Source organism: Triticum aestivum, chromosome 7D (assembly GCF_018294505.1).
Source record: "Triticum aestivum cultivar Chinese Spring chromosome 7D, IWGSC CS RefSeq v2.1, whole genome shotgun sequence".
Taxonomy (NCBI): domain Eukaryota; kingdom Viridiplantae; phylum Streptophyta; class Magnoliopsida; order Poales; family Poaceae; genus Triticum; species Triticum aestivum.
Window position 1 is genome coordinate 562752380 of NC_057814.1, and position 13983 is coordinate 562766362.

General features: G+C 43.2%; 1 protein-coding gene and 1 long non-coding RNA gene across 2 annotated transcripts; one reads left to right on the forward strand and one right to left on the reverse strand.

Moving 5' to 3' along the window:
- Nucleotides 1-2059: 2059 nt before the first annotated feature.
- Nucleotides 2060-3729, forward strand: LOC123163992 (receptor-like protein 3). Its single transcript, XM_044581407.1, has one exon. The coding sequence runs from the start codon at nucleotides 2060-2062 to the stop codon at nucleotides 3557-3559; it is 1500 nt and encodes a 499-aa protein (XP_044437342.1). The 3' UTR covers nucleotides 3560-3729.
- A 2100-nt stretch (nucleotides 3730-5829) lies between these two features.
- LOC123166044 (uncharacterized) lies at nucleotides 5830-8456 on the reverse strand. Its single transcript, XR_006483336.1, has 2 exons — nucleotides 8047-8456; nucleotides 5830-6126 (listed from the first exon to the last, which is right to left on the reverse strand). It is a non-coding gene; the product is annotated as an uncharacterized lncRNA (long non-coding RNA).
- Between the last annotated feature and the right edge of the window lie 5527 nt (nucleotides 8457-13983).

Sequence of the window (13983 nt, forward strand, 5' to 3'; positions counted from 1 at the left end):
TGATATATCTGGGTAAAATGCAAGCACGCACATCTACGCTGATCGATGACAAATACTCTACAGTCGCAGAGACTACAAAGGAATTGGAGTGCAGCTATAAATACGGTAAAGATCATCAAAACAAGATACTACAAAACTACTCGACTAAAACCGGATTCTGTTTGACAGACCAGTCCACATAAGCATCACACAAGTGGCCAGTTGGCCTGCTAGAGTCTGCCATTACTATTTGTCAGTCCTCACACACTTTCCAATGGTAACCACAAATGATATCCCAGTCCAAGGTCCGTGATAAGGCACATGTGGAGGCGCCTAGAAGGTAGAATAAAAAACAATAGGAAACAGAATGCTTTGATCCAATCTTCTTTGTGCCGACTACAACTGCTAAAGGGGGCAAAAATATATAGCAGGAGTGAGGAAACACCTTTGTTTATCTCATTTGGTTTCCTCATAATAGCTTTGATTCCTCCATGCTAGTTTTAATTTCATCGGAAATGATGCGGTCACTCCAGTTTTCATACAAGACATGCAACAAGAAAATTACGCATACCTTCAGTTAGCCGTGTACTGTGTTGCTCATCTCCTTGGCGTCACCGACCAGTTCTGCGGGGAGCATGAGAGCCCTTCTGCATTTCCCAGCGGGGGTCTCACATGACAGTGGCCTCACTGCATCGTCACAGGATGACACAGATTGCTGCGAGCGTGAAGGATCAGTGATACATACTAGTACTACATTAGAACAAATAGAATGCAATGCCAACTCTGCAGTTTCTGAAAGCCTTAATTATGTAGAGCACCAGCAATTTTAGCTGTTTATTTTTCTCTCAATCAGAAGAGGAAAATCATTAACCACATGTTTACTGATCAATGATGCAGCATTCTACCTCTGTTTGTAAATGTAAGACGTTTTGGCAGTTTAAATTGAACTGTCCAAACGTCTTGTATTTAGAAGTTACTAAACTATAACTAATACGTACATGGTTCTGTCCCAAGCATCACCCGAACCAAGTGATGAACCGGCCTACCACTGCCAGAGCTCACACGCTACGCATTTACTTACTCTGAAGTATGAACCACAAAGAGTCACGGTCCATGGTCCACAATGTAGTGCGCCAGTGGAGCAGCAAGCGTATCCATCCGACGAAGCTCGCCTGATAAGGGGAAGTAAACGCGTTAATTCAAGAGAATGGAAGAGAGAACTAATCACCCAACAGTTCAACCAATCCACCCCGGCTATTATTAAGCAATAAGATTACACTTCCTACCCTCCACTTGTGTTTGCCCAGACACTGACTGAGGCACCGACGATTGCTCTCGGTCACTCACAACACGCAAGCATTTTAGAAATGATCTCCCCATGTACTATCTCGCTGGATGACATTTTAAAGTGATCTTTTTGGTCAACTGCTAGTGGGAAGTGGTTAGATTTGCTTAGTGAAGCCAGCAAGCAAAGTGATGTCAGGTCAAGTAAACTAAGTCATGTTTCAAAAAATCAGCGACGACCAAGTCAAGGATGACTAAACGTTCTACAAATCAATTTTTTTTGTAAGGAAGGCATTCAGAAAGATTGGGAAACTTGTTAGTACTCCCTCCTTCCTATTGTATTTTTCGAGATAACCTTTGACTATTGACAAGATTAATAGTATATAAGATGTATAATGTGAAAATTATATCATTGAAAGCTCTTCTCACATACGAATTTGACGGTATGCTTTGTGTAACTTGCATGCCATATATTATTGCTCTAATATGTGGTCAAAGTTAGTCTTGAAAAACGCATTAGACCCTATATAGATGGAAAGAGGGAGTAGTAGATTATAGCAGCAACCAATAGTGAAACAGTTAAACATCAGTGTGAACTAGGAAGTTGCCTGGTGGGCTTGAGGCAGTTGTGTAAAATCCAATTTTCTTGACCTAGGTACTGACAAAATGGGAGCAAGATCTGCTTCCTTATCTCCCCTCATGCTCGTTGACAATTAGACCTCCATTCATGCATGCTTTATCAAGTGAGGGAACAGCATAAGCTTTGGCTCCCATGCTACCTTCACCAAAAAATACCATGGAGGAACTTCAGCTATACAACAAAACATACAGCAAGGTATTGCACATACATTCCCTTGGCCTTGCTCTTGTGTTGCTGGTCTTCTGTTTGCCCTCTCCTACCAGTTCCTGCACAGAGCAGGAGAAGGACTCCCTTCTCCGGTTCCTTGCCGAGCTCTCCCAAGACAGCGGCCTCTCCGCGTCATGGCGGAACGTCACAGATTGCTGCAAGTGGGAAGGGATCGCCTGCAGGCAAGACAGGACGGTCATCGACGTCTTACTGCCTTCCAAGGGCCTTGAGGGGCACATCTCACGGTCCCTTGGCGCCCTCACTGGGCTGCAGCACCTCTATCTCTCTGACAACTCGCTGTCCGGCGGTCTGCCGCTGGAATTACTGTCTTCCAGCAGCATTGCCGTCATTGATGTCAGCTTTAACCAGCTCAGCGGAACCCTACATGAGCTGCCATCTTCAACACCCATCAGGCCTCTGCAGGTACTAAACATCTCAAGCAACTTATTTGCAGGACAGTTTCCATGCGCCACATGGAAAGCAATGGAGAATCTGATGGCACTCAATGCCAGCAATAACAGCTTTACTGGGAAGATACCGACTCGATTCTGTAATAACAGCTCACCATCCCTCACTGTGCTTGATCTGTGTTTCAACAAATTTAGTGGCAGCATCCCCCAAGGAGTCGGTGATTGCTCCAAGCTGCGAGTGCTCAGAACCGGGGATAACTACCTCAGTGGGACGCTCCCGGATGAACTCTTCAATGCAATCTCGTTGGAATACCTATCTTTCGCAAACAATGATTTACATGGAGTTCTTGATACTGCAAACACAGTCAACCTCAGAAATCTCACAACCCTTGATCTTGGAGGGAACAGATTCAGCAGAAAGATTCCAGATTATATAGGTCAACTCAAGAGACTGGAGGAGTTCCATTTGAACAACAACAACATGTCAGGGGAGCTGCCATCTGCTCTCAGCAACTGCACAAATTTGATGACAATTGACCTTAAAAGCAACGGACTTAGTGGAGAACTTACCAATGTCAATTTCTCCAACCTGCCGAATCTAAAAAAATTAGATCTTTGGTCCAGCAAATTCACCGGTACAGTTCCAGAAAGTATGTACTCATGCAGCAATCTGACAGCGCTGCGGCTGTCTAGAAACAACTTACATGGGCAGCTCTCATCAAGAATAGGTAATCTGAAGCATCTGTCCTTCTTGTCACTTTCTAATAACAAGTTCACAAACATAACAAATGCACTTCATATCCTTCAGAGCAGCAAGAATCTGACTGCACTGTTTATTGGGCACAACTTTTGGGGAGAGATCCTCTCACAGGATGAAACAATTGATGGTTTCAAAAATCTTCAGGTTCTCAGTATGCAAGGTTGTGAATTGTCCGGGAGAATACCTGTATGGATATCAAGGGCTGCAAACTTGCAGATGTTAATTTTATCTGACAATCATCTCACTGGACCAATACCAGGCTGGATCACCTCTCTATAAGTCATCTCTTTTATATGGATGTGTCAAGCAACAGACTAACAGGAGAAATCCCATCAACCTTGACCGAGATGTCAATGCTAAAATCAACTGACAACACAACTCATATGAACCCAAAGGTCTTTGGTCTGGCAGTTTATAATGGCCCATCACTTCAATACCGTATCGTTACATCTTTCCCAGCAGTGTTGAATCTAAGCAACAACTACTTTTTTTTTGGCGATGAAAAGCAACAACTACTTGACAGGTGTAATTCCACCACAGATTGGCCAGCTCAAAGTGCTTGCCGTTCTTGATTTCAGTTTTAATAAGCTATCCAGGGAGATCCCACAATCGATTTGCAACCTCACAAACTTGCAGGTGCTAGCTAGACTTGTCCAGCAACAATCTCATAGGTGCTATCCCAGATGCATTGAACGCCCTGCACTTCCTTTCGGCGTTCAACATCTCAAACAATAACCTAGAAGGGCCTATTCCATCTGGAGGCCAGTTCGATACATGTAGTGCGCCAGTGGAGCAGCAAACGTATCCATCCATCCGACGAAGCTCGCGTGATAATGGGACATAAACGCGTTAATTCAAGAGGATGGAAGAGAGAACAGATCACCCAACAGTTCAACCATCCACCCCGGCTATTATTAAGCAATAAGATTGCACTTCCTGCCCTCCACTAGTGTTTGTCCCATATGGTTTGTCCACTTAGCGCAGCCGACCATCTCTCTCCTCTCCTCGCTCCGGTGAATCGGCCTGCGATGCTTGCGCCGCAGACAGCTCTAGCTATCTGCCTGGGAGCACCTAACTGCTTCCGTGCTCTATCGAACGGACCTCGTCTCCTTCCTGTCCGGTCACCGCCGCCGTAACGGACGGAACCCTCGACTCGGGTGACTTGCGCGTGCGTACAACCCACCAACGGCGGCGCTAAGGAAACTGCACTCCGGCAAGCACGTCAGGGCCTCGCGCGCTCGCCTAGTACCTTTCCTCGTCGGTCAGCGCCCGACTCCGGCCACTCAATTTCTGGCTGTTTTGTCTCAACACCACACTCCGTCATGAAAGTAAGCTTCTTACCTTTTAGCTTTTACCAGTCAGTTGCAGCAAGTGAGCACAAAGACCACATCTTTCTTCCATCTTCCTCCTCTCCTCTCGTCGCCCAAGTCCTAAGTCGCACGCCCTCCCCGCACGCAGATGGATGACTCTTTCTAGTATATATAGACATGATCTTACACGAGGAGGCTGCGGATTAGTGAGGTGGCGCAAAGCCAAACCCTTGATGGGTGGCCGTTGGGCATCCCTAGGGGCGTTTAGTGACTCTGTTGGGCACCACTCATGAGGTTTCACATTTGAATGAATACACTAGCTAGTATCGGCCCAACTGCCCAGTTTTACTTCAAGCCAATTAATTCCAAGCCGTCATTGGAAACCAGTAAAGCTTACTCGATGTCGCTGAAAATTAAAATTAGCAGACCGGACGATTTTCTAAATAGCATGCTCGGTTTCACATGTCACATGTGTGCTCAGTTACTTGGTTCCACATGTATCAACCTCTGCAATGCAATAAGAGGACAACTTTCACCCCCTTTTTCCGCATCATCGAAAACAAGACAACCTTTAGGGGCATAATTTCTTGTGACATGTTTAGATTTGAAAGCCCATTGCTGCCCAAAAATCATAAAGACGATGATTAGCTTGCAAACATATGTTGTTTGACATGATAAACAGTTGGCAGTAGCTTCCCACAAATCATTAAAAAGGACGACGAGCTCGGTTGTTCTAGATTTTTTATGTTTCTAATGTTCAACCCAATCTCTTTTCTCTTATATTTCACAACAATTACAACAAGCAAAATATATGGGGAGCAACTACAATAGAAGAAGGGTCTCTGGTGAAAGAATAGAAAAACGAATCCGAGCCATTGGATGAAAGATGACTGGTACAGATTTAGGTGGAGGGTTCTTAGTGTACATTTCCTGAAAACCCCCTACTACTAGTTACATATAGAACATAACTTTTGCAATAACCACCTCAAATCTCTCATATATCAATCAGTTTGTCCTTCATAAATAAGACATTTTTCAGGCCTGGACGGGTGCCTCTCTTCTCTTAGGTTTACACAAAAACTGCACACATATATGTACTGTACAAAATTTATGTATATTTGATTTCATTTGTAGCTTCTGCTACATCACGAATCATGCAAGAAATCCGAGCATGTTGGTCAACAAAAGTATGTGAACATCATCACAAATATTAGACTGCATGAACATTAATCCGTCCACTTCAAATCGTAACTATACATACATTTCAAATTGCATGATCCCAGGTCAAAATATCAAGTGTTACATAGCATGAAAGGATCATTTTTGGTACATCACAGGCAAGACTAAATATGATGGAGTGGAATAATGACCGTTCAACAAGCATCGCCACTAGAAACTGCATCAACTTTTGGTACTTGATGGTACACAACAGAAAAGTTATAGCCTTTTTTTTGGCCAAATAGAAAAGCTATAGCCTTTGCCTCTGTTACTAGTGCTTATTGTTCATCGAGCTTCTTGTGCTGGGAGAGATCAGACCTAATAACAAATAAGATTCAGTTAGCACAGGTCCATACAAGTATCATGCATTCATACTTAATCTTATCACTCATGATCTAATCAAATGAATATGCATCAACAATGCAATCTGACTGTGCTGCACATACCACATTGAAGGAAAAATAGAGATGAATTAAATTCATCCCGAGTTCCCGACACATAACCTAAAGTATGCTTGTATGCTTCTATGTTGGAACTGCAGAGAAGCCAGCTATTTTATGGATCATCCTAACTTACTTATAATGAAACATATAATAAAACATTATTTATCTTGTACAAAAAACCCACTCTAGGTCATTCTGTTCATATAGTGAGATTGGCAACCACCGGCGGAATTAGGCAATACAAGTATTTACATATAAGTTCAGATAAATTTGAGCTAACATGCAACTGCAGCATCATATTAGACATCAATCCTCTAAACCTTGGGATTTTCTAAATAAACCATCATATGTTCAAATAAGAAAAATAGCATATCGTATGATGAATTAGTATGTAGAACCTCGAAGCCACTGGACAGTTTATTACTCAAAAGCAGTCCTGGCTTTGACAAGAACAATAGTAACTTTAACCAGTTGACCACATAGATATCTAATATTAGACACACAACAATGGCGATTGTTTGCATGTGAAGCAGGGACAAAATATGTACGTTGCGTAGTCATTTGATCATTTCTATAGTCCCGCTACTACCCTCCATTTCAGTTCGAGATGCAGCAGCAAAACAACGGAGGATGAGCTTAGTATTGGTCGCAAACTTCTATATATCCATCATACACAACAGTTTTCGCCAATATCGCCTCAAAAAGAACAAAAAGGAGAAATGATCGCCAATTCCGAGGTTGCAAAGTTAAGGTTGCAAATTAAAAAGACATACAGAAAGAGAGTCTTCTGTTTTAGGTAAAAGAGTTGCAGTTGTTCTTTTTACAGTATCTGGCAAGATGACATAATTTCACAATTCCGGACTGCTCGAAAATCTAGTCTAAGCAAACTATATCAAGCTTGTCCAGTGATTATTTTTTTTGGTTTTGTGGCTGCTAGTATAGCCCTCTCCTTTCTCTGCCTAGTCAGCCGATGCTGGAATTGAAATCAGAAGCAGTGCATGTAACTAGTGTTGTACAGGTTGCTTCTGCTAGCACGCCCATGTGCCAGCTAGCTAGTAGAATGCATTATTCAGTGCTTAGATTAGTACCCAATGATGTTATAAAAATCTGCATAAGTTGGCCTGTTTAAACAGAGACATAAAATCCTCTCTAACCATAGCAAGGCATTCATGTTAATCACCTAGACCGACTTGCTGTTAATAGCAAGTTTATACATACATGTACTGTACAGGAAGGATGGAGTTAGTTAAATGCCATCGACACTCAAGGTCAGATATAGGACTTAGAACCCAGCAACCTGATTCTTTAACTTTATGCATGCATACAGCGAAATATCCCTGTACTACTGAAGCATACTTCTCTGATTTGGTACAGAGAAGTATGTGTACATACTAGTGGGTTAGGTACTGTACTACTGAAGCATACTTCTCTGAATTATCCTTTGCCCAAAAATAATTGTAAGCTTCCAAAGCTACTGCTACTCATGATAAAGAGTATGTTACCTAAACTAAATGTCCATATGCTTAGAATTTTATAAATGTTGCCATTCATACCATTTCCAAAGATGCAGAAATTCTGAATCTTATCCTAGAGGATACGTTGGTGAAAAAAAATTATACATCATCCAATAGGATAGAACATAGCTCCAAGCACACTTTTAAAGCAAGATTACATTCGGGGATCAATGACCACAATATTGTGTAGATGATATGCATAGATGAGTCAAAATATTTTCTAAATGAAATGATATAGAATTAACTATGAAAATTGGTAGCAACCTCACAGAAAAGGATACCTGAAGATTGGAGTTTTATTCTCCGCCGTTCCCAGGTGGCGGAGCTAGATGCGCAGGGGTGCGGGCGACATGTGGAATGGGCTGGTTGGGGTAGGACAAAGGATGGGGCAAGGTTGTTCTGTGGACGTCGGAGGAGAGTACCTTGGAGAACTTGTCCGCACAAGGTCGCAGCTCAGAACAGGGGAGGTCCGCCGGGGCAATCAGGCCGCCGGTGACAAGATGGTCAGGAGCTGGATCTGGATCTCCACTGGGCGCAATGGCCCAGCTAGGCACCGGATCTGGCCCGCCTCCACCGTCGGCAAGCTGGAGAAAGTCGAGAGGGTTGGTCCAGGAGGCGGCTGCTACACGATGGGGAGATTTGGCTCGGCGTCGTTGCATTCCTAGGAAGGAGAAGGTGATTCTGAAAGCAAAATGAGTAGACCCAAGGGAGCTTTGTGCAAAGAACCAAGTACCTGTGCGCTCAGATCCATCCGATGGAATCTGGACCATTCACCCTGGATCTGATGGCCCAGCTATAGTTTTTGTATTTTTGCACCCATGCCTCTTCTTTTATTGTAGTCGCTCCCAAATATATGCAGGCTAGTATTTTACAAGCAAAGCAAAAGGATCTGTTTACATATCCATCCACCCATCCGTAGGCATGAATCTTCAGTCAAAGGACAAACTAGATACATATGTGATCAACAAGTCCTTTATTTAGATCAACTAGATAGAAACATTTGGTTTTATTGCGTCTTTCAAAGACATAGCAACATGGTGAAGAGAGCAAGGCACACAATAATTCTCATCAACCTTCATTAGCTGACGTTTACATTTATCCACATGTCCATAACAATGATGCTTGTGGCTCTGAAAATTACAACAGTGTTGTACAGCGAGATAAAACATCCTTGAAATAAGATGTCATGGTGCTCCAGCAACATACTGCTTCCAGAACTCATCCTGAGACCTGAGAACAAGGCTACTGGATGCTCAGTCTCTATTGGGTTGACTCAAAATAACAACAACAAAAGGGCACCAAAGCCAACACTAGAGGTTTGTACAGGAGCATCACTACCAAAAGGCTCCCTCACTAACTGACACTACAGGTTTGTAAAACTGGTGCAAATGAAATGGCAAAACACCTAACAACATGAATACTTCATAAATTATAAATACGTTGGAGACGTATCAGACGTGGGCCGAACAGATGGGCCATAAAGATACAAGACAGAAGACTTCCTCCCGGGTCCGGATGGGACTCTCCTTTGCGTGGATGGCAAGCTTGGCGTTCGGATATGAAGATTCCTTCCTCTGTAAACCGACTCTGTACAACCCTAGGCCCCTCCGGTGTCTATATAAACCGGAGGGTTTAGTCCATAGAGGCAATCATAATCATACAGGCTAGACGTCTAGGGTTTAGCCATTACGATCTCGTGGTAGATCAACTCTTGTAATCCTCATATTCATCAAGATCAATTAAGCAGGAAGTAGGATATTACCTCCATCAAGAGGGCCCGAACCTGAGTAAACATCGTGTCCCCCGTCTCCTGTTACCATTGACCCTAGACGCACAGTTCGGGACCCCCTACCCGAGATCCGCCAGTTTTGACACCGACAACTAATATTACTTTAGCAGTAGCGCGGTTCGCAAGAGCGCGCTACTGCTAAATCTAGGGTGGCGGATACTGTCGGTCGATTTAAGTAGCAGCGTGGTTCCAACGAGCCGCGCTACTACTAACTGAGTAGTAGTAGCGCTTGTTTTGTTCCCATGCTACTGATAATTAGCAGTAGCGCCTTTTTCTGTACCGCGCTGCTGCTAAGATTCTGTGTATAAGGTTTTCCCTAGTAGTGTACATCGACGTCTTGCTGGATCAAGAAGGCAAGGCATGTTACCGAGCTGAACGTGTGCAGAACTCGGAGGTACCGTACGTTGGGTACTTGATCGGTCGGAGCTAGAAGAAGTTCGACTACATCAACCGCATTATCAAACGCTTCCGCTTACGGTCTACGAGGGTACGTAGACATACTCTCCCTCTCGTTGCTATGCATCTCCATGGTTAGATCATTGCATGTGCGAAGAATTTTTTTGTTTTCCATGCAACGATTCCCAACATATAGGTGGGGGAGAGGGTAGGTAGCCAGGAGGCGCCCCCAAGGAGGCCGATCCTCCTTGGGCTTCTGCCCTAGCCGCGCCCCCTTCCTTATTTGTGAACGGGAGGTAGGCAAGGGGAGGTGGCCCCCCCTTTCCTTTCTCTCATGAAGAGGGAAAGGCAGGAGGGGCCAACCCTCCCCTTTTCGTTCCCCTAGGGCCGGCGGCCAGGGAGAGGGGCTCACCAGCCCCTTGTGGGCCGGTGTGTTTCCTCTTTGGTCCATTAAGCCCATATAGCCTCCCGGGGCTTCTCGGAACCCCTTGTGGTGATTCGATGACTACCCGGTACCTCTGAAACTCTTTTGGTGTCCAAACATCATCGTCCTATATATTAATCTTTACCTCCGGACCATTACGGAGCTCCTCATCATGTCCGTGATCTCATCCGGGACTCCGAACAACATCTGGTCACCAAATCACATAACTCATATAACACTATATCGTCAACGAATGTTAAGCGTGCGGACCCTACGGGTTCGAGAACTATGTACACATGACCGAGACACTTCTTCAGTCAGTAACCAATAGTGGAACCTGAATGTCCATATTGGTTCCTACATATTCTATGAAGATCTTTATCGGTCGAACCTTATGACAACATACGTAATTTCCTTTATCTACCGGTATGTTCCTTGCCCGAGATTCGATCGTCGGTATCTTCATACCTAGTTCAATCTCGTTACTGGCAAGTCTCTTTACTCGTTCCGTAATACATCATCCCGCAACTAACTCATTAGTCACATTGCTTGCAAGGCTTATAGTGATGTGCATTACCGAGAGGGCCCAGAGATACCTCTCCGATAGACGGAGTGATAAATCCTAATCTCGATCCATGCCAACTCAACAGACACCTTCGGAGATACCTGTAGAGCATCTTTATGATCACCCATTTACGTTGTGACGTTTGATCGCACACAAGGTATTCCTCTGGTATCCGGGAGTTGCATGATCTCATAGTCGAAGGAATATGTATTTGACATTAAGAAAGCAATAGCAATAAACCGAACGTTCATATGCTAAGCTAACGGATGGGTCTTGTCCATCACATCGTTCTCCTAATGATGTGATCTCGTTATCAAGTGACAACACATGTCTATGGTTAGGAAACCTTAACCATCTTTGATCAACGCGCTAGTCTAGTATAGGCTTACTAGGGACACGGTATTTGTTTATGAATCCACACATGTATTTAAGTTTCCAATCAATACAATTCTAGCATGATTAATAAACCTTTATCATGAATAAGGAAATATAAAATAAGAACTTTATTATTGCCTCTAGGTCATATTTCCTTTAGTCTCCCACTTGCACTAGTGTTAATATTCTAGATTACATTCTAATGAATCTAACACCCAAGGAGTCTTGGTGATGATCATGTTTTTGTCGTGGAAGAGACTTAGTCAACAGGTCTGCTACATTCTGATCCGTATGTATTTTGCAAATCTCTATGTCTCCGTCCTTGACCTTTTCACGAATGGAGTTGAAGCATCTCTTGATGTGTTTGGTTCCCTTGTGAAACCTGGATTCCTTCGCCAAGGCAATTGCTCCAGTGTTGTCACAAAAGATTTTCATTGGACCCGATGCACTGGGTATTACACCCAAATCAGATATGAACACCTTAATCCAGACTCCTTCATGCGCTGCTTCCGAAGCAGCTATGTACTCTGCTTCACACGTAGATCCTGCCACGACACTTTGCTTGGAACTGCACCGACTGACAGGTCCACCATTCAATATAAATACGTATCCAGTTTGTGACTTAGAGTCATCCGGATCTGTGTCGAGGCTAGCATCGACGTAACCATTTACGACGAGCTCTTCGTCACCTCCATAAACGAGAAACATATTCTTTGTCCTTTTTAGATACTTCAGGATGTTTTTTACCGCTGTCCAGTGATCCACTCCTGGATTACTTTGGTACCTCCCTGCCAAAATTATGGCAAGGCACACATTAGGTCTGGTACACAGCATAGCATACATGATAGAACCTATGGCTGAGGCATAGGGAATGACTTTCATTTTCTCTCTATCTTCTACAGTGGTTGCGCTTTGAGTCCGACTCAATTTCACACCTTGTAACACAGGCAAGAACCCTTTCTTTGACTGATCCATTTTGAACTTCTTCAAAACTTTGTCAAGGTATGTGCTTTGTGAAAGTCCTATTAAGCGTCTCGATCTATCCCTATATATCTTGATGCCCAATATATAAGCAGCTTCTCCAAGGTCTTTCATTGAAAAATTCTTATTCAACTATCCTTTTATGCTATCCAGAAATTCTATATCATTTCCAATCAACAATATGTCATCCACATATAATATCAGAAATGCTATAGAGCTCCCACTCGCTTTCTTGTAAATACAGGCTTCATCGTAAGTCTATATAAAACCATATGCTTTGACCACCTCATCAAAGTGTATATTCCAAGTCCGAGATGCTTGCACCAGTCCATAGATGGATCGCTGGAGCTTGCACACTTTGTTAGCCCCTTTAGGATCTACAAAACCTTCCGGATGCATCATATACAACTCTTCCTCAAGAAATCCATTAAGGAATGCAGTTTTGACGTCCATTTGCCAGATTCCATAATCATAAAACACGGCAATTGCTAACATGATTCGGACAGACTTAAGCATCGCTACGGGTGAGAAAGTCTCATCATAGTCAACTCCTTGAACTTGTCGAAAACCTTTTGTGATAAGTCGAGCTTTGTAGATAGTAACATTACCATCAGCGTCAATCTTCTTCTTGAAGATCCATTTATTCTCAATGGCTTGCCGATCATCGGGCAAGTCCACCAAAGTCCATACTTTGTTCTCATACATGGATCCTATCGCAGATTTCATGGCCTCAAGCCATTTATCGGAATTTGGGCTCATCATAGCTTCTTCATAGTTCGTAGGTTCGCCATGGTCTAATAACATAACTTCCAGGACAGCATTACCGTACCACTCTGGTGTGGACCGTGCTCTGGTCGACCTACGAGGTTCATTACTAACTTGATTGAAGTTTTAGTTTCATGATCATTATCATTTGCTTACTCTCTAGTTGGTGTAGGCATCACGTGAACGGTTTTTTATGATGTGCTACTTTCCAATTCGAGAGAAGGTACATTTACCTCATCAAGTTCTATTTTCCTCCCACCCACTTCTTTCGAGAGAAACTCCTTCTCTAGAAAGGGTCCATTCTTGGCAACAAAGATCTTGCCTTCGGATCTGTGGTAGAAGGTGTACCCAATAGTTTCTTTAGGGTATCCTATGAAGACGCACTTCTCCGATTTGGGTTCGAGCCTATCAGGCTGAAGCCTTTTGACATAAGTGTCGCATCCCCAAACTTTAAGAGACGACAGCTTTGGTTTCTTGCCAAACCATAGTTCCGGTGTCGTCTCAACGGATTATACGGTGCCCTATTCAACGTGAATGCGGTTGTTTCTAATGCAGAACCCCAAAATGATAAAGGCAAATCGATAATAGACATCATAGAACGCACCATATCTAATAAAGTACGATTACGATGTTAGGACACACCATTTTACTGTGGTGTTCCAGGTGGCGTGAGTTGTGAAACAATTTCACATTGTTTTAAATGAAGACCAAACTTGTAACTCAAATATTCACCTCCACAATCAGATCATAGAAACTTTATTTTCTTGTTACGATGATTCTCTACTTCACTCTGAAATTCTTTAAACTTTTCAAATGTTTCAGACTTGTGTTTCATAAAGTAGATACACCCATATATACTTAAATCATCTATAAAGGTTAGAAAATAACGATACCTGCCGCGTGCTTCAACACTCATCGGACCG